The 19,091-nt window shown below is 55.0% G+C and overlaps 1 protein-coding gene across 1 annotated transcript; it reads right to left on the reverse strand.

The window, feature by feature from the left end:
* Positions 1–662: 662 nt before the first annotated feature.
* Positions 663–17,127, reverse strand: CRYM (crystallin mu). Its single transcript, XM_059692026.1, has 8 exons — positions 16,914–17,127; positions 16,382–16,535; positions 14,557–14,619; positions 8,913–9,014; positions 6,568–6,751; positions 2,846–2,967; positions 2,143–2,227; positions 663–999 (listed from the first exon to the last, which is right to left on the reverse strand). Exons 1-8 carry the CDS (start codon positions 17,081–17,083, stop codon positions 935–937), a joined length of 945 nt encoding a protein of 314 aa, XP_059548009.1. The 5' UTR covers positions 17,084–17,127; the 3' UTR covers positions 663–934.
* Between the last annotated feature and the right edge of the window lie 1,964 nt (positions 17,128–19,091).

Raw genomic sequence — 19,091 nt, forward strand, 5'->3', positions numbered from 1 at the left:
GCTGCTGGCCACCGCCCTGTCCCCGGGAAACCTGCTGATGGCAGCGCCAACCCTGCAGAACCCAGCAGAGAGCGAGGTAACCAGCCTGGGTCTTGCTGGCACCTGGAGCCCGGGTGCAGCTGTGGCTGACCGTTGCCCGCGTCCTTCTTAACTGCACGCACCAATAAATGCCATTCCTCATCCACGGACGCATTCAGCTTAAGGCGGTTGGAGTTGTGGTCTCTACCACTTGTCACCAAAGGAGTCCTGACCAACATGGAAGCTAAACTGTTCCCCGAACCTTTAACTGTAAGAAGCAGAACACAAAAGGCTACACAATGCCTGGTTCTCCTTATATGAAAGGCCCAGAAGGGGCGAGTCCACACGATGGGGAGTAGGTGAGTGGTTGCCAGGCAGGGCGGAGGGCTCTGGGGTTTCTCCTCGGGTGATGAAAATGCCCCGGAATCACACGGTGGTGAAGGCTGCCCACTCTGTGACCACGGTTTTCATACTAAAAACCACTGACCTGTACACTTTAATTTTGTGGTGCACACATTGTACCTCAATTTAAGAAACAGAACAAAATTAATTACCGTCATTGGCACTCCCCCAGCGAGTGAGTGGGAGCACTTGCGCCCCTCGCTTTCCTTGCCATGAGGGACAGAAGTTACCAAAGCAAAAACTGCAGAAAAGGAAACCGCTTTATTTCCAGGAGATACAAGAGCCGGTGGGATGCCTGGGGAAGGGGTGCTGCTGCAGCCCGCACGGGGGGGCCCAGCCACCCAGCTCCCCTCAGCTACAACGCAAGGAGGATCTCGCCAATTAAGGCAAGACAGGATGAGACAACACTACAGCCCGCCGGGCACGGGGTTCCCTCGTTTGATCTAGAAATTACAGGACAACTGGCGGCAAGGCACCCGGAGTTGCAGCGCCGCCTCGGCGGCCACGCTTCGCGCTATTTACCAGACGACCAGGAGTCATACACTAATTTGGCCGCAACCACGTCCTCCACCGCCATTCCTGGAAGGACAGAAACTGGGTCACTTTTTGTCAGACAGCTTTCCCGGTGCAGCCCTGTCTGTGGTGCTGACTGACGGCCACCAGAGCATCATGACCGTGTCCAGGAAGCGCTGCTAAGAGGGTCTGCAGAGGGCAGGCCCGGGCAGGGAATGTGATGCCCAGCCAGAAACGCCCACCAACCGACTTCCAGTGCCATCCCAGGCTCAGTTCGGGGTCAGGAGCGTTCAGTGCAGGCCCGATGGTAACTGCTGAGGCCTGCGCTGTGGGCTCGGCCTCCTGAGCGGGCAGAAGCGCCGACACAGGGACACAGTGAGCCTGCGGTGTGCCAGCCAGACTTCCTTTACGGACACCAAAGCCGGAAGGAACTTCGTAGAATGCTCATGTTCCGAAATCTCATTCACACACACAACCCCCTCACCCGCCGCCCCATTTGAAAATGTAAAAACCATTCCTAGCTTTCAGGTCGCACAAAAATTGGCGGTTTGGCCAGGTTCCGCCCACAGGCTGCAGTGCGCTGGCTCCTGTTCCATCCAAACGCCAACTCCTTCACCTCGAATGGGTATTATTTTCCTAAGGGCAGGGTGGTTTTATTACCCTCTGTAGCCCAGTACAGAGCCTGACACATCACAGGTGTTTAATATGCACCTGCCATGTGTGTCCATTTCCTTGTCTGGTGGGTGGAGAGCCGGCTGAGCCAGCCCGGCTGGGCCCCAGGGAGGCTGGGCCCCAACCAGCGGGAAAGGCAGCCTCGGGTTGGGTCTCCCTGCCATTTCCTTTCAGCTCTCCATCTTTTAGCCTCTTTCCCTTCCACCCCCACCTCTGCAGCAGTTCCAGTGGCATCTGTGTCTAGATGAGACTGCTGATATGTGCTGTGAGTGAACCACCCTACGCCGCACTTCACACGCACCAAACGCCAGGCGTCAGGCGGTCTGGGAGCCCTGCGTGGATCGGTGAGGCCCCAGGAGCGGCAGAGGCACCCACCCACCCCAGGGCTTCCTGTCTCGAGTCCATGGGCACAAGCACGTCACTACGGCACCTAAATAACGGACCCAAATGGCTGAGTCACAACTAGTCCGCCCCGGAGCCTGGTCACTCCTTCCTCCTGCCCCCAGTGGTTAGATGTGCCCGGAGCAATGGCGTTACCCAGAGACTTGAACACCGTGGTCTTCTCACAGAGGGCTGGCTTCACTCCCGCCACCACCTCTCCCAGCTCAGCGAAGATCTCTGCCTGCAAAGCGAGCACACGGGCCGGCCATGCAGCACACGCCTGCCCAGCGGGCTGTACAGCTGGTGGCAGGGGGCAGCCCGGGAGTGGATAAGAGATGAACCTGATAAACAGACCATCTGTAAACTGGGTGCGGTCAGGACGATGCTTCCCCCTAGGACCCGCTCGGGGCCCTCTGCCTGTGTGACACAGCGAATGCCCGCGGCAGGGTGTCCTGCGGGACACTGGTCAGCAGGAAACGGCATGTGCCTCTCTCAGCACTCACTCTGCAGCCGCTCTGGCTTACATGCCCCGATCACCAAAGAGAGGGCAGAAGGTGGCCCACCAATGCCATACTTTGTTGGCAACATTGGAGGTTTCAAGGCTCAACAGGCCCCATTCCCTAGGCCCCTGGTAAAGCCAGTAGCCTTTCTCTCCAGGCACAGGGGCAAAAACAGGTCACCAGCAAAGTGGCCATGCCATTCTAAAAGGGGATTAGAAATGAGTGAGAGATGTTTAGGCTCTGTCACCCCGCAACGAGGTGGGGGTGAATGAGGCCTGGAGCAGGCCAGACAGGGGGAAGCTCATGAGCCTGGGGCCCGGCGAGGCTACCAGGAAGCAGCACCAGGAGCAGAGGCTCACCCCCGACAGCAGCACGTCTCCAGACTCCTTGAGGGCTGCCTCCCGGGAGTCCACGTACAGCACGGCGCCCGCCAGGAGCTGGTCGTCCAGCTCTCTCCAGTCCGGTCTGCTGGCTCCCACGGCTAAGGAACAGCACAAGAGACCCTGAGCGCAGAGAGGGGCCGGGGGTATCGGGGACGCCCCTCCATGCCAGCAGGACTGAATGAATGCCCATTCACAAGAACAGAGCCTGCCATGTGTGGCGTTGCCATCTCCTAGCCCACTCATTCCCTAAAGATTGTGAGGCAACTAAGTGTTCGTCTATCGGGTACCTACCACCTGGGAGATGTGTCACACATATAATTTAGTTCACTTTGTGTCTGGTTCCCATTTAAAAGATGCACTAACTGAGGCTCAAAGCTCAGGTGCTTGCCACAGGTATGTATCTTGTGCGTGTACACCTAAGGCTCTGAGACAATGCTGTTCCTTTCAGCCTCTTCCATTTATGGGGGCAGTGACTTCCTTACCCAAACCCTGGCACTTCCTCAGACCCCTGACTGCCTGTTTGGTTTTGCCATTCCTCCCTCACCTCCAACCACTTCTCTCCTAACTGTGTGACCAGGGAGCCTGGTGCCAGTGTCTGGGAGAAGCCAATGCAGAGCAAGCTGGCTCCACCCTGGTGCAAGCTTCACGCCCTCTGCAGCCCAGAGCCACTCTGCTGACGCCTGGCCGGGCGCATCGGCTAACACAGAGCTGTAACCAAGTGCCTGTAGGGCCATGCAGACAGCCACTATGAGCGAAGCTGTCAGAGGGGCTGGGAACGGTGGAGACCCAAGCACGCAGCACAAGCAGGCCCTCTGAGGGCCCAGTCACCAGCGAGCTCCGGCTGACTGCGGGGGAGGGGTGGGGGAGAATGCAGGCCACTGCTACACTGCTAGCTATTCCCGTTTCTTTTAAACAGAAGCGGGGCATCTATTTGCATGTGTTATTTCTTGATTTTTAGGACATTCAATGGCCCAAGCAAAACACATCTGCTGGTGGGGCCCAGCCTTGGCCCGCGGCCAACCCACCTTAGATGGAGAGGTGAGGCTACACCAGCATAAGGCAGCGTCATATGCCGCCAGCTTTCCCTGCCAGCCCGGCCCGCTCCTCTCCTGTTCTCCCTCGCCCTAATGCTCAGAGAGAGAGTGGTGTAAAACCCGTGCATCTTGAAGACCGTCTGTGTGAGTTCTCCAGCACAGAGGCACTAACGGAGCTCGTAAATAAACCATCAGATGGTGGGAAACCCCGGCCTCTCAGGCCACCTCTTCTCATTGCTCTGCTCCCTGGTTCTGAGCAGGACAAGCTCTCAAAGAGTTGGGTGAGGCCACTCGGGCAGATGGAGGTGGGCCAGGCAGCAGAGGCAGGGCCGCTCAGGCTGGCTCTGGCCCTGCTTCAGAGGGGCTAGACTGGGGGAGAGCCAGACCCTGGTTGGTGGAGTGCAGGTGAAAAGGAAAATTGGGTGGGGGGGGGGGGCTTGCAACCTAGTTCAGTATCTGGTTACAACTGTGGTCTTACTTCCCCGCGCTCTGACTGACCTGGGGGGAGCTGCAGGGACCCTGAGGGGCCGCCACAGGAGGAGCTACAGGTCAGAGCCTCCCCAGGAGTCCAGTTCCGGCTTTGGATCCGGAATTCCCCTGGACAGCAGATCTGCGAAATAAAGGTAAACTTTGCTCCCTCAGAGCTGGCTGCTTGTTCTCCCGTGCACTCTGCCACAGCGCGGGCAGGATGAGGGAAGCGGAGGGGAGGGGAGGTTGAGCCTGATCTCAGCCCCACTGGAAAGCAAGTGCAATCTGCTGTGGGACTCCCTGCTGACTGCACCTGCAGCGCACCCTCCTTAGCGGGCCTCTCTGAACTCGTGCACCACGTCTGTCCTGCAGCCAGGAAAACATCAAAGACATCCTGACTCAAAATCCCTTGGCCTTTCCCGGGAGCGATTCACAGTGTGAGAGGGTCTGATGTGAGGAGGCGCTGCAATCACTGGCTTTGAAGATGGAGCGTCCATGTGGAAGGGGAGGTGGAGTTTGCTGCCAGGAGCAGAGGGGGTCCCGGGAAACGGACACCTGCACCTACACTGGAAGGAGCCAGCCACCGCCTGCGCCTGGCAGAGGCTGCCACGCTGTCCGCGAGACGGCAGCCTGGACATCACCATGGCTCCACCCTCGGAAGAGACCCAGTGGAGCCACACTCAGAAACTGTGAGATAACAAACATGTGCTGTTTTCAGCTGGAAAAAAAATCAAGTCCGCCTTGCTGAAGATTCAGCTCATGTTCATTTCACCAAGAAGTGGTTCCTTTTGATTTCCCAAATCCTTTTAGGAATGGTCTTACTGTCCACAAAGCCAGGCTCGATACACTTTCCTACCACTGGCTGCCTCCCCCATGGGCCCACATCGTAACACCAGTCCTGCAGGCTCAGACCTTCAATTTGCTTTGCCCATTCCTCACACATACCACGCTTGGTTTCCTTCACAGACTGGCCTTTAGCTGGAACCATCTAATCACTTACCTGTTGACTTCTTTGTTGCTATCTCCCCTCAGGAGAAAGCAGGGACCTTGAGTGTGGTCTCCGTGACCGGCAGCCTCTGCAGCAGTGCCTGGCACAGGGCAGGCATCCAATAAGTGTTTGAGGATGAGTGTGTAATCATGACACTCGCTCTTGCAGGCTCACCTGACAATGTGTACAGGGATCTCAGGTTCTGAGTTCAGGCATGTGCTTGTCACTAAAACACGGGGCACCGAGAGCATGTTTAAATGCCCTAGTCTCTGCCTGCTCATGCACCAGAATCCAGTCTTCTTACTGAAAACTAATACCGAGTAGCATTTAAGAGCCTCAGTTCAAATCCCAGCTCTGTGGCTAAGGACCTCTGACTTTGAGCAAGTTAGCAAGTGGCTTAATTTCTCTGTGCCTTAGTTTACCCATTTGTAAAAAGGGGTTGTAATAAAAATAGCTCCTACTTCGTGAGGCTGTTGAAAGGATTAAATGACAGGGAGCACACATAAAGAGTTTAGAACAGCACCTGCAATAGCTCCTGTTATCACCCTAGGGCCATTTTATGTTCAGAGGCCCCAGGAATTCCCATGTTTAATATTTTATTTATTTATTCATTTATTCTTTTTTAGAGAGTGAGAGTGAGAGGGATAGAGAGATAGAAACATCGATGAGAGAGAAACGTCATAGATCGGCTGCCTTCTGCATACCCCCTACTTGGGATCAAGCCCACAGCCTGGGTATGTGCCCTGACTGAGAATCGAACTAGTGACTTCCTGGTTCATAGGTTGACACTCACACTGAGCCACACCAGCCAGGCAGAAACTCTTATATATAGAGTTGCACCCATCCAATCACATACCAGAAAGTATTCACATTTCACATTAAATGTCTTTTGTGTTGTAATTAATTTTTTGTAGTTCTAAATGTTAAAAATAAATGAGTCATTTGGCTTTGTCATTTAAACTTCATTACATGAAAAAACTGAGCTGTGACTGGCCAGGTGCCATAATGTTACGTTATATAGAAATTCTACTAGTTTCAGGTCTGCGGTTTTGGTTTCATGTTTTGGAGTGAATACAGTTTCTAGGGCTCACAGGTCTCTGAGGCCCGTGTGAAGCTTGGCACGTGGCAGAACGCAGTTCTGCAGCTGCGGCCCTTGGTCCAGCCTAGGGGCCAGTCCACCACCAACTACCAGACACCACACCACTTACCATTGATGTGAGCCCCCGGCTTCACCCATTCACCAAACAAAATGGGCTCTGTTGCCATGGTGACTGTGATGATCACATCGGCACCTGTCACAGCCTCCTGGACGGATGAACAGACCTGCACTTCTCCCTCCACTGTGTCTGCAAACTTCTCGGCATTTTCTTTAGTGCGGTTCCACATCCTCACCTTCGTTGGGGGCAGCAAGAGGGACATGGGTGCCATGATTGTTTGGCTAGTTACGTTTCAACGAGCCCAGACATCCCGGGGAAAGCTGAACCCCTCGGGGTCAGGCTGTGCTTATGACCGTAAGTCACCCCAGGAAGAAGGGAAGTTTCATCAAGGAGGCAACATTAATCTGCGCAGACACCTGGCCAGATATTTGAAAATGACCTTCCTCCAGCCCTTCCTTCTTAAAGAAGGGAGTTTTTCTTTGTTTCCTTTTATTTATTTCCTAAAGGCCCATCGTGCACCAGTGGGGTCCCTCAGCCTGGCCTGCACCCTCTCGCAATCAGGACCCCTTGGGGGATGTCAGACTGCCTGCAGGGATCGGGCCAAAACTGGCAGTCTGACATCCCCCAAGGGATGTAGTAGTGCGCAAAGTGTCAGGAGGCTGGGGAGGAGCCCGAGTCCAGGCCGGGCACCGACCAGCTCCCGCTCATCACGGCTCCACTGCGTCTGCCGCCACCACTCCGTAGCGCTGCCTTGGAGATGCGAGAGGCTCTCCTTGAAGGAGAACTGCTCAGTGAAGACCTCATAGTGGCTGTAGGCCTGGACCCCAGCCCCCAGGATGCACAGCACTTCACTGCTGGGTGGCTTCAAAAACTGTCGCAACTGCACTCGCCAGCTGTAACCTGGTGTCTGGTGCCTGTCAGTCAGCTGAGCGGCACTCCTGCTGTGGGAGTGCACTGACCCCCGGTGGTCAGTGCGCATCTTAGTGACTGGTCAACTGGTCGTTCAGTCGTCCGGTCGTTTAGGCTTTTATATATATAGATCTTTTTTATTGAGAGTATCACAGATGTCCCCCATTTTAGGAGAGCCATTTTTCAATTCTACATAGGACACACAACATCATTAATGCAATAGCTACTACATAGCCCAATAATTAGCAGAACGACTTCTGGACTTAGATAGGCTTAGACTCAACCCTGCTCTTTCACTTACTTCCCTGGAGTTACTCAACCTCATTTAGCCTAAGTTTTCATGTCTGTAATATGGGAATGATAAAGGAGTCACAGCAGGTATGGGGTTCTCTGTGGCAGGGCTTTGCGTGGAATAACTTGATCTCTGAAGGGCCTGTAGGGAGTTAAAGATCAGAGGGTCTGAGGAGTGAATGGTGCAGTGATGTAACGGGCAAGTGTAGTAGCTACAACTAGATCCCTGGCGGTGGGACTGGACAGCTTGCCTAGCAGATAGCCATGTCTGGAGAGGGGCTGGCAGCCTTCAACTGAAAATGAGACCTAAACAATCTCTCATAAGGAAATATAATGTAGAAATAAACCTGTGTCTACATAAGTTTATCAACCAAGGTTCTGTGCATGCAAATGCAAACCCAATACAATATGCCCAGTCATAAGAGAATGGTTAACCATACCACCCTTCTTGATAGAAAGTTATGCAAATATTATACAAAAATTAAGGAATCTATGAAAGTAGTGATGTTAGAACATTCAATGAAAAGATGGGATATATAACTTTGTATATCTAATATGATTAAAACATAAAATGCTGGTGAGGGAAGATTGGAAACTGTGAACTGTTGCTGTTTTTAAAATAGACATAAGGGCATTTTTCTGTTGTTCTCGTCCTTATAGTCCACATTTCCCAATTATCCTAAAAACATCATACTTTAAATCAGCCCCAGCACTCTCACACATGTGCAAAAAATAAAAGCAGAATCAAATGTTCCCAGTAGGAAGAGTGAGGCATGTCTGGCGAAAGGTGGGCCCATATCTGGGCTGTAGAAGGGGGTGCTGTAGGCTCCTGCTCTCTAGGCCTCTCCCAATTCCTGAATCCCTAACTCTGAAGACTTAGACTCCCAGGTTCTCCTAAGAGACGTGTGGGGGGGGGGGGCACAAAAGGACAAGAGAGGGGACTAGACGGCAGATATAATATAGCCCTTTAAACTAACTGCTAGGCTGGCTGCACCCTCAGACAAACCCTGTGAGCTGAGACACTGGGAAGAGGTGATCAGGCCTCCCCACCTCTTTGTTGGACCCAGGAATTCTGGGAAAGTCATTAAAGGATGGTTGAGATGGGACTCTCCCTCACTGTCAGCACGGCCCTGCTGCAGTGACGGAGCAGACCCCGGCCAGGCAGCTCCCCAGTGCCCAGCCCTCCCAGGACTTACCTCCTTGAAGGAGAACTGCTCAGTGAAGACCTCATAGTGGCTGTAGGCCTGGACCCCAGCCCCCAGGATGCACAGCACTTCACTGCTGGGTGGCTTCAAAAACTATTTGAGAGAAATGAGAAGGAAAGGCTCACGGAGACATTGCAGCGAGTGAGGAACACATGGAGTTTGAGCCGGGTGGCTCCGCCCACCTTCAACTCCCTCAAGCATGCGCTGGCAGCACCCCTGCCCATCCCTGGGGAACCACCATTTAACGCTCTGTTTTCATGACTTTGGCTTCTTAGATTAAGCCCTAGAGATCTAACACATGGTACAGTGAATATAGACAACAACATCCTATCTAATAAAAGATTAATATGCAAATTAACCATAAATCCGCGACAAAGATGGCGGCGCCCATAGCAGCAGGGCAGGACGCTGGTGGCATCACCCTGATAACGTGAGCCCAGCAGGCATTGCCTTGGCGACCCGTGAGCAGGTCACGCGGCCCTCAAGCAGGCAAGCAGGCCGCAGGCAGCCCCCAGCAGGGCCTGCTTGTGGGTCGCTGCGGTGTCCTGTTTGGCCAGCAGGCAGCCCCCAGCAGGGCCTGCTCCCAGTCACCGTGGCAATCCGCGAGCAGGAAAGCATGGCCCGCAGGCAGCACCCCACCCTGGCCACAGCTCAAGGGAGAGAACAACATGCAGGCGAGGCCAGGAGCCTGAAAGATCAACACAGAGGGGCGCCTTCTCCAAGCCTCGACAGTGTGGCTGGGGCCAGGCCCCCAGCAGACACACACACACACACACACACACACACACACACACACACGGTGCCTGCTCTGAGCCTCCGATGCGGGGACACACACACACTCACACACACACACACACACACACACACACACACGGTGCCTGCTCTGAGCCTCCGATACGGCTGGGGGCAGGCCCCCAGTAGACACACACACACACACACACACACACAGCGCCTGCTCTGAGCCTCTGCTGCCAGACTGTGGCCATCAGTAGGCATCCACTGAGGGCTCCGGGACTATGATAGGGGCAGGCTGGGCTGAAGGACCCCCCCCCCCCCATTGCACAAATTTCGTGCACCGGGCCTCTAGTTGTATTATAATCAGCAAACTTGCAAAAAGACTAGAACTTAATCATTGTAACCACTGAAAAGAAAGGATCTATATATATAAAAGCCAAATGACTGGAACAACGGAACGACTGAAATGACCGGTCACTATGACGAGCACTGTATCAGCCAACCAGCCTGATCGGGGTCCTAATTGGCCTGCCCCAACCTCCCACAGCCCCTCCCCCAGATCAGGGGCAGGGGACGACAGCCAACCTCCTGCAGTCCCTCCCTCCAGCTGCCCCTGCCCCTGATCGAAACCCCCTACCCCGATGGGGACAGGGCTGACAGCCAACCTCCCAGCCTCTCCTCCCAGCTGGCCTGGCCCCCATTGCCCCCACCCCCCATCTCCCAACCTGATTGGGGATGAGGCCGGCCAGCCAACCTCCATGACCCCTCCCCTCTGCCGGCCTGGCCCTGATGGCCCCATCAGACCCCACCCATGCACAAATTCATGTACCAGGCCTCTAGTAATGATATAACATGATAGAGGTGCTAACTATCGCTCAGTGGCAATCATATTACAATATATAAATGTGCTAAATTAACATGTTGTGCCCCTTACATTTACAGTGTTAGGTGACAAACATATTTTTTAAAAATCTCTTGGGAAATCAAGGAGGTGTCATTTTGTTTTTCTGTTCCTCTCAGGAGAGTAGGAGAGAAAGAAGGCGCCTTCATTGAGCACCTAATATATGCCAACACTTTCCCTGCACAACCTCATTTAGTCCAGACAATGACTGCGTGAGCTAGATACTTCTATTCTATCTTCCTCTTACAGGTGAAGAAAGTGAGGCCCAGAGCAGACCGGTAACTTGCCCAGGGCCCCACAACTACCACTTGGGTGGTGGAGTGCTAAACCCACAGCTTTCCTTCTCCAAAGCCCACATTCCTTCTAATGCTACCCCCTCTTAGGGATGTGAAAAGCCATGCCCAGGCCTCAGAGCTCCCAGGTGCTAAGTGCTGCCTGGAGATGTGCCCTCCAGACCCAGTCTCGGCTGTATTTGCTGAGCCTGTCCCTGTTTGTCTTTTCTCAGCCCGTATCACTTTAAAGCGGAATGTGGAGCTGGCATTTGTGGCACAGACTGAGGGTGTGTGTGTGTGTGTGTGTGTGTGTGTGTGTGTTGGCGCATGGGGTTCTCATCAATTCATATCATGTCAGCTCTTCAGTGACACCTTTCTTACCTGACAGCACTTATGAATGCGTTTGCTTGTACTGACCCACAGGCCCGTGAGGACAGGAGCGGCCTTGTTTGCACAGAATTGGCCCTAGGGCAGGGTTTCTTGACCTCGGGACTACTGACATTTGGGCTGGACCACTGCTGGGGGGGGGGGGGGGGTGAGTGGGCGGGCTGCCCTGTGCATCACAGGGTGTTTGGAAGCATCCGGGCCTCTGTCCATTCGGTGCTGGCAGCACCTCCATCCATGCACCCCACCTCTGACAATCAAAACTGTCTCCAGATGCTCAGTGCCCCGGGGCAGGTGGCACCGCTGTCCTGGGTTAAAAACCACTGGCTTAAAGGAAGGACACCAGTTTTTAAAGTAAGACCCCGTTCTGTCTTTTCTCTATTTAATTTAGCAAAATTTCGGCTCTGGGGTCTGGTCTTTCCTACAATGCTGATTACTGAGATTCTGGAGTGTCACCTTAAAGTACCAGTCTTCTTAACATTAATTACCGGCCAAAGGAGGCTCAGAAACCTTACCAGGTGCTCACCTCCCCTATGGCTGCAGGAGGGATACCACTCCCAACACAAGCTATTGTCACAGAATCTGCTTTGAAAAGGTTTCAAAATGACCGATATCCACAGGCCAGTGCCCAATCAGGAGACCTGGGTGATCTTTCCTCCACTAACGCACTGCTTCTGTTCTCAGCTAATAGCGATCTATTTCTGGGAGTAAGCCTGGGCTAGGGACATTGCAGTGTCCTGGAAAAGTGACCCTCGTCCTCTGAAACTAAATGTCTAATTCTGAGGGGTCACCTTACTCGATCATTTGTTGCCTTGAGGGTAACGTTATAATTGATGTATCTTTTTGTAAACAGTATAATGTTTGTAAGATTTATTGAATCATAGCAGGATTCGCCACGCCTCAGTCTTTTCCTGTAAGCATGCAGATCATTAAAAACACGTATATGAATCTGCTGGGCTTCTCACTCACAGAGTCGGCAAGCCTGTGTTTCACTGGCATTTGATAAGGCCTCTCAGTCTGGCTCTCCTACCTCCCCAGCCCCCTCACGCCACGGGAGTCTGGCCTCCAGCCACACCCGCCTCCTGGCAGTTTCCCAGGCACCTATGCCTCTGTCCCCACAGCGCCTTGGCCCAGGCTCCTTCCCCTTCCTGCCCCTCGCGAGTAACTCCTATTCTCCTTCAAATCTCAGCTCAGATACCCCTCACCCAGGAACAGCCTTCCCCAATCCACCCCGTTGTACACTCTCATAGCTCTTCACCCCTTTCGTTCAGCGTATGTGGCAGGGCTGTAGCTTCACATTTATTGGTGTGATCTTTGCGTAATGTCTCCCCAAACGGACTTGGAGCTCCTTGACGGCAGGCACTGTGTCTAGTTTCACTTAACCATTCTAGGCCCCATGCTGAGCACAGGCCTGGAGCCGGGTGGGCACTCTAATATTTGTTGAGTAAACACATGCCAAGCTTAAACCTTGCTAGAGTGTCGCCTGGGGAAAGCACACCAGAGTCCCCAACTCAGGTTCTGTGCGACACAAATGCAAAGCAGGCACAGGTCCGGCGTCCTCCCGAAGCCTGGGCGAGAGAAGAGGTGGGGGAGAAACACCGCACTCTCCCAGAGCAAGGAGCGGAACAGGCCCTTTGTTCCTTCCAGAGTGATCTACCCGCCCTGCCGGGGAAGAGGAGAAGGGAGCCCTGAGGCCACAGCCTTGGGCTTGGGAGCACACGTTCCTGTCCATGCAATGGCACCTGGAAGGGGAGGTGTCGAGAAGCCTTTGGTTCCCAAGCTGCTTGATCATCAGCATCAACCAGAGACTTTTAAAAAACGAGGTTCTCGGGCCTGCCCTCAGCGGCTTCGACCAGGGTTTTGGGGAACGCAGTCCCCAGGTAACGCTGTTGCACAGCTTGGGTTGGACACCACCGATAGGGGACAAGACCAGGCAGCCCTGGGAGACCCACAGCTACTGTGTGTGTGATGTCGGGGCGGGGGTGGGGGGTGGGGTGGGGGTATCTCCATCCCCTGTGAACTCAGTGAGGCCAGTGATACCCACTCTGCCTCCCTCACTGAATCCCGAGTGAAGGCGAGATGACGGGCTGGGGAGGGCTTTGGAAAGGACCCGCATCCTTCACCCATGGGAGGCAGTGCCACCTGTCACTCTGTTCCTAAGTCAGCGACGAGCGCTGCCAAGGCAGCCCCTGTGTTATTTCGCTTTGAACTGGGTCCGGATAGGATTTTTAAAAACCAGTTCAGCAAGGCGTGTGCTTAGGTTCCCTTCCGGTACAATGGCCAGTTCATCCTGGTCTTCTTCCCTCCGCATCACCACACACACAGCCTGCCCGCCTGGTCTCCGCCGGCCAGCCGCTGCCAGATCCCATTTCCTTCACACTCAGGCCTCTAGCCCCACGTTCTCAGACCTTTTCCACTTGACGAGCAAGACTGCCGACGTGACAGTCCCCACAGCCGTCGTCCAGGGCTGGTAACTCACCTCTGAAAATCCTGCTTTTGCTGTAGGAAGCCATGCAGCTGCTGGGAACACACCCCACTCCCAGCTCCTCCCCCTCCCACCCCACTCACTGGCTTCCTTCAGTCTTCACCCAGATGTCACCTCCGCAGTGAAGTCTTTTCTGGATAATTTAAAATGTAAGCCCTTCCCAATAACTTTGATTCTGCTTTAGTTTCAAATACTAACGTACTATTTGTTTGTTTTTTGTTGGCGGTGGCAGTGTTGTTGTTTTTAAGCAAATCCTGGCATGTTATCAAACTCAAAAGAGGTTGCTTGTTTGCTAATTATCTCAGCAAATCATACTGTGTTTGTGTTCCTCTGCTTTGTTCGCTGCCATCCCCGACCGCGCAGGTGCGGGCCTCAGTGAGACCGGCTGACCAGCAGGAGTCGGTCCGGCTCGCTCCCTGCTTCCTGTGCAGCATGGCTCTGGCCTCTGAGCAACCATAGATTTACCAGAAACAGTAGTGCAGGGGCAAAAGCAGTCTTGGGAGTCAAAGGGGTCAAATTTTAAATTCTTTCTCTGCCGCCTAGTAGCTCTGTGATCCTGAAGAACTCGCACATCCTCTCTGAACTGCATTCCCTGTAACTGGCAAATATAGGCAATCACATCTCCTTTGCAAGATTGAGGTGAACATCAGGAATAATGCATGTCAGGTACCTGGGATCTGGCCAGGCTCCTTAAGTGGTAGCTAATAAAGCTGTGAATTACTGCGCTCACCTGACACCCCCTATCTGGCGTGCAGAGTCCCAGCTATGTTCGTAAGAAGACCAAGATAAGTCCCCCACTTCTCCCTTAGACTCGCAAGCTTGAAGCACCCGCCCAGCCCACCCAGGCACCACGCTCACCTTGGTGGCGATGGCAGACACGGCTGCTGTTCTCTTCGCAGTTATGACATTTCCATCCATGACCTTGGAAGGAAGGACAGACAGCGAGCACGGAGCACCCCCCCACCACGTTTGGGGAGAGAGGGCACTCTAGAAGCGTCGCCCAAGAAGGCGCTATTGTGCCCAGCAAAGTGAAGGCTCATTTGTTACACCTGGACCCAACTCTTCCACTTCTGAGACATGCGACTTTGAACACACATCTTAACCATCCCTAAGCACTATTTTCCTCCCTGTGAAAACAAAGACAAGGCGGGCCCATCCTCGGCGCCACTGTCCTCTGTGTCTGCCATCCAACTCCCTTGGTCCTCACCAGGCAGTACCAGTGTTCCTGTTTTATAGACAAGAAAGGAGCCACCGCTGAGCAGACCAGGAAGGCTCCACGGCCCACCTGTAGCTGGAAAGCCTGGGCTGGGCCCGCTTCCCTGAGAGCCGCTGTTGGCAGGCAGCATGGGTGTCAACGCCACCTGATGAGCTAGAGCAGGGGTGGGCAAACTTTTTGACTCGAGGGCCACAATGGGTTCTTAAACTGGACCGGAGGGCCAGAACAAAAGCATGGATGGAGTGTTTGTGTGAACTAATATAAATTCAAAGTAAACATCATTACATAAAAGGGTACGGTCTTTTTTTTTTTTTTTTTTAGTTTTATTCATTTCAAACGGGCCGTAGTTTGCCCACGGCTGAGCTAGAGTCTCTTCTCAGAGGAGGAATGAACAGTTAGGTTTCCTGGGAAGTAGGAGATTCAGGGAGAAGCTAAGGACCCAGGGTAGGTTTGGGTGGACTGTGGAGAGTGTCTGATGGGGTCTCAGCTGCCTGGCATCACAGGCGCCTGCGGGCAGGGCACGGGCCTGGGGGGCACAGAGCATGGGCCTGCATGTGGCATGGGCATTGCTGGGTCTCTCACTAACCAGCCGTGTAGCCTCAGACACAGTGGCTCAGGACCTCAATGGGAACTTGGGGGGCGGGGGACGGGGGTAACAAGAAACCCTCAGGGAGGAATGGTGGCAGAATTGAATGAGGGAAGTTTCTCCTGCCCCACACCTGCACCTGCTCAGGGCTCAGTAGGTGGCAGTTAGGAAGGTGATGGAGGGCAACAGGCCCTGGACTTGCACTGAGTGCGTCTGAAGTCCCTTACTACCACCTCAGCCTGGGTAAGCGGGGCCTGTCCCCCCCCCCCTTTATTGAATAAGATATTACAAATGTGTCCTTATCCCCCAATGTCCCCTCATCCCCCCAATCCCGCCCTCACCCTCACCCCTGTTGCCCACGTCCATCACTTATGCTGATATGCATGCACCCAAGTCCTTCGGCTGCCTGCTGTTTATGACTCTGTTCCCTCACCTGCAGAATGGGAGCAGCTGGTAGGATGGTTTTGAGTGGAGTGTTCAGAACAGGCCTGCACTTAGGGTGCTCTCTCTCTGCCTACACTCCCATTCAATGGTAAAACAGCACACTGGGTGCCCTCGGAAAGGCTTGGGGGCTACAGGATCCCCCTTCTCCCCCCAATACAGAGCGTCACTGCACGCACACTTTCTCGCTCAGGAGCTGCTCTGCTGTGCACCGGAGTCACTGGTCTGGGCCGGAGGGTGGCCAGCTGACTGCTCCCCAGCCGCAGCCTGGGAGCAGCGCGGGGCTGTGCGGTCTCCAGGCGGTCCCGTCGAAGACCCCCGGTCACAGACACCCTCCCCGGTCGCAGCCGCCACTCAGAGGCCCGTGCGGTCGTCACCGAGACCTCGAGACCCCGGCTCAGGGCCCGGCCCGCCCGCCCGCCCGCCCGCGGGGCGCTCACCGCCAGGAGGGCGCCGGTGCTGGGCTCCAGGAGCAGCACGGTGGCCTGGTGCGAGGGCCCGGCGGGGGCAGCGCGGGGGCCCTCGTAGAAAGTGACCAGCTTCGTGGCCAAGGCGTCCTCCGCAGCACTATAGGCCGGCATGACCCCCAGGAACCTGCGGGGGGCAAGGCTTCAACCCCGCCCACACCCCAACGCTGCCCCCCTCCCCGCCCGGCCTCCCCTCCTCCCCTCCGCCTCCCCGCCGCCGGGCCCAGGGCAGCGCCCACAGCACGTTCTAGAGTCCAGTTCTGCCGCCTGCTGGCCGGGAACCCGGGGCACGTCCTGCCCGCCCGTCAGGGCTGTTGGGTAAACAAGGGGACTGACTCCCTAGAGTGCGCCAGGGCGGCGCAGCGGTGGTCCGCGCCCTTAGACAAGCCTCCTCCTCCCCGTCCTCCCCTCGCCTCCGCCCCGCCCTCCTCCTTCCCCGCTTTCCCCTCTTCCTCTCTCCTCCTCCTCCTCCCTGGCTCTCCAGCCCCGCCGCCCTCGCACTCACCCCCGGTGCCTGGCCACCGGCACCACCGTGCGCACCGGCTGCGCGACGCCCCCCGCGTGGCCGCTGGAGAAGTTGGCCAGGGCCGCCTCCAGGGGCGCGAGGAGGCGACTGCAGCCACCGAGGTGGCGCTGGACCTCGGCCGCGCTCAGGAACACGGGCGCTGCGCTCATCCCGCCGCCGCCGGCCGCCCGCTCACCGCCGCCCGCTCCCCGCGGCCCTATGAGCTCCCGCGGCGGTCACCGCCCCGGGGCGGGGCGCGGCCGGTCCCCACCCACCCGCCGCCGCGCCGGGAGCGGGCCCCCTCCCGCGGCGGCCCGGCGTCGGAGCTTCCGTGGTGGCGGAGGCCCGTCCCCGCTTCACTCTCCGCCCGAGTAAGGAGCGCAGTCTCCGTCCTCCCCAGAGCCGGGCGCCGCCGCTCTCCTCGCACCCTCCGCTGTCGGCCTTCTCTGCCCCCACCTGGGAAGCGAGAGACCGGGGGTGGGAGCGACGACGGCGGGGCTCCCCCCTGCTAATGTTTGCAGTCTGCCGGGAGATTTTGTTGCTATTGATGAGGGAGGGGAGGGGAGGGGAGGGGAGGGGAGGGGAGGGGAGGGGAGGGGAGGGGAGGGGAGAGACCTGTTGCCCCATTCAGTTAAACATCCATCGGTGACTCTTGTATGTGCCTGACCGGATGGGCCCTCAGCCGTGGGGCACCAAGAAGACGCTACCCACCTGAGCCACCCAGCCCGCGCGCTGGGAGATCTTAGGTGAAAAATGTTGTTATTAAAAACAGTTTTGTTTTAGTTCTGGCCCCATCTGGAGTCCTTCCCCAACCTGCCTCTACTCCATTCCCATCCACAGCACTGCAGGTATCCATCGCTTTACGTGCACAGCTTTCTCTTAGGGCAACTAACTCAGCCAACCGTCTCCTTTAAAAGAGGGGGAGTCCCAGGGCCTCAGTCACATAAAGAGCCGAAATGCACACGATGACTTAGACTTGGGCCTTTTCTTTAAAAATCTTACACCTGAGAGGAGGACATAGAACAGTAGCGACACAGAAAGGTGGGCCAGGGTTCAGGAAGGTGAATACTCCCCGCGCAGTCAGTGATGGGAAAGTGAATGGTTTTGATAATCAAAGAAAAGAGAGAACTTGTTCTGGCCAGGAGTGGGTAGATACGGGTTATGAAGGAGGAGGAATGAGCCAAGGCTAAATATAAATTAATAATGAAAACAGCAATGACAACAGGGACGGGTTGTTGGTTCTGCACCAGGGGCTGCCCCGCGCATTCGCTGCGCATCGTCTCTTTGGGTCGCGCTCTGTGGTGGGCAGGTGTTGTCTTGCGCCTTCCTGTCCCTCTGGGCTCCGAGCGCTGGAGGAGGGCTTTGTCCAAAGTCACCCAGCCAGCGAGCAGAGGCGCTGGGCACTCCCCTTGAAGTTCCTCCAGAACTCTGCTCCAACCACCCCCCTGCATTGGCAGAGAGGGAGGCAGAGGCGTTTCCGGGCTGCGGGGGGGGGGGAGGGAGGCAAGTTGTCGTGTAATCTTGGCGATGTGTCTTGCCAGACAGATTTGGGCTGGAACTCCAAGCTTCAGCACCGTCTGCGCCGCAGCCCTGGCCGCCCCCTGCTGGCCAGACCCACGAGGAGACGGTGCGCTCTGCACTGAGCTCCTCAGCGGCGCCTCCCAGCAGTCCTTGGGGGTCAGTGCTCTGGGCTTTGGCCATCCCAATGGGTGTGTAAGAGTACCTCGTTGTTGGCGGGGATGAGGACACATTTGTAATACCTTAACTAATAATAAAAAAGAAAGAAAGAAAAAAGAAAGAAAGAAAAAAGAGTACCTCGTTGTTTTAATTTGCATTTTCCTGAGGACAGCTCATGTAGGGCACCTTTTCGTATGCTTATTTGCCACCTATACACCTTCTTTGGTGAGATCTGTTCAAGCTTTTGCCCATTTTTAAATTTAAATCTGTACATTACTTTAGGTAAATTACCATTTTAACTATTAATTCTTCCAATCCATGAACACGGGATATCTTTCCATTTCATTGTGTCTTTTTCAATTTCTTTTAATAATGCTTTGTAATTTTCAGTATATAGGACTTTCACATTCTTTGTTAAGTTAATTCCAAGGTATTTTATTCTTTTGGTTGCAATTATAAAAGGAATTTTTTTCATTTCTTTTTCTGATGTTTCGCTGTTAG

This window comes from Myotis daubentonii, chromosome 4 (assembly GCF_963259705.1).
Source record: "Myotis daubentonii chromosome 4, mMyoDau2.1, whole genome shotgun sequence".
Lineage (NCBI taxonomy): Eukaryota > Metazoa > Chordata > Mammalia > Chiroptera > Vespertilionidae > Myotis > Myotis daubentonii.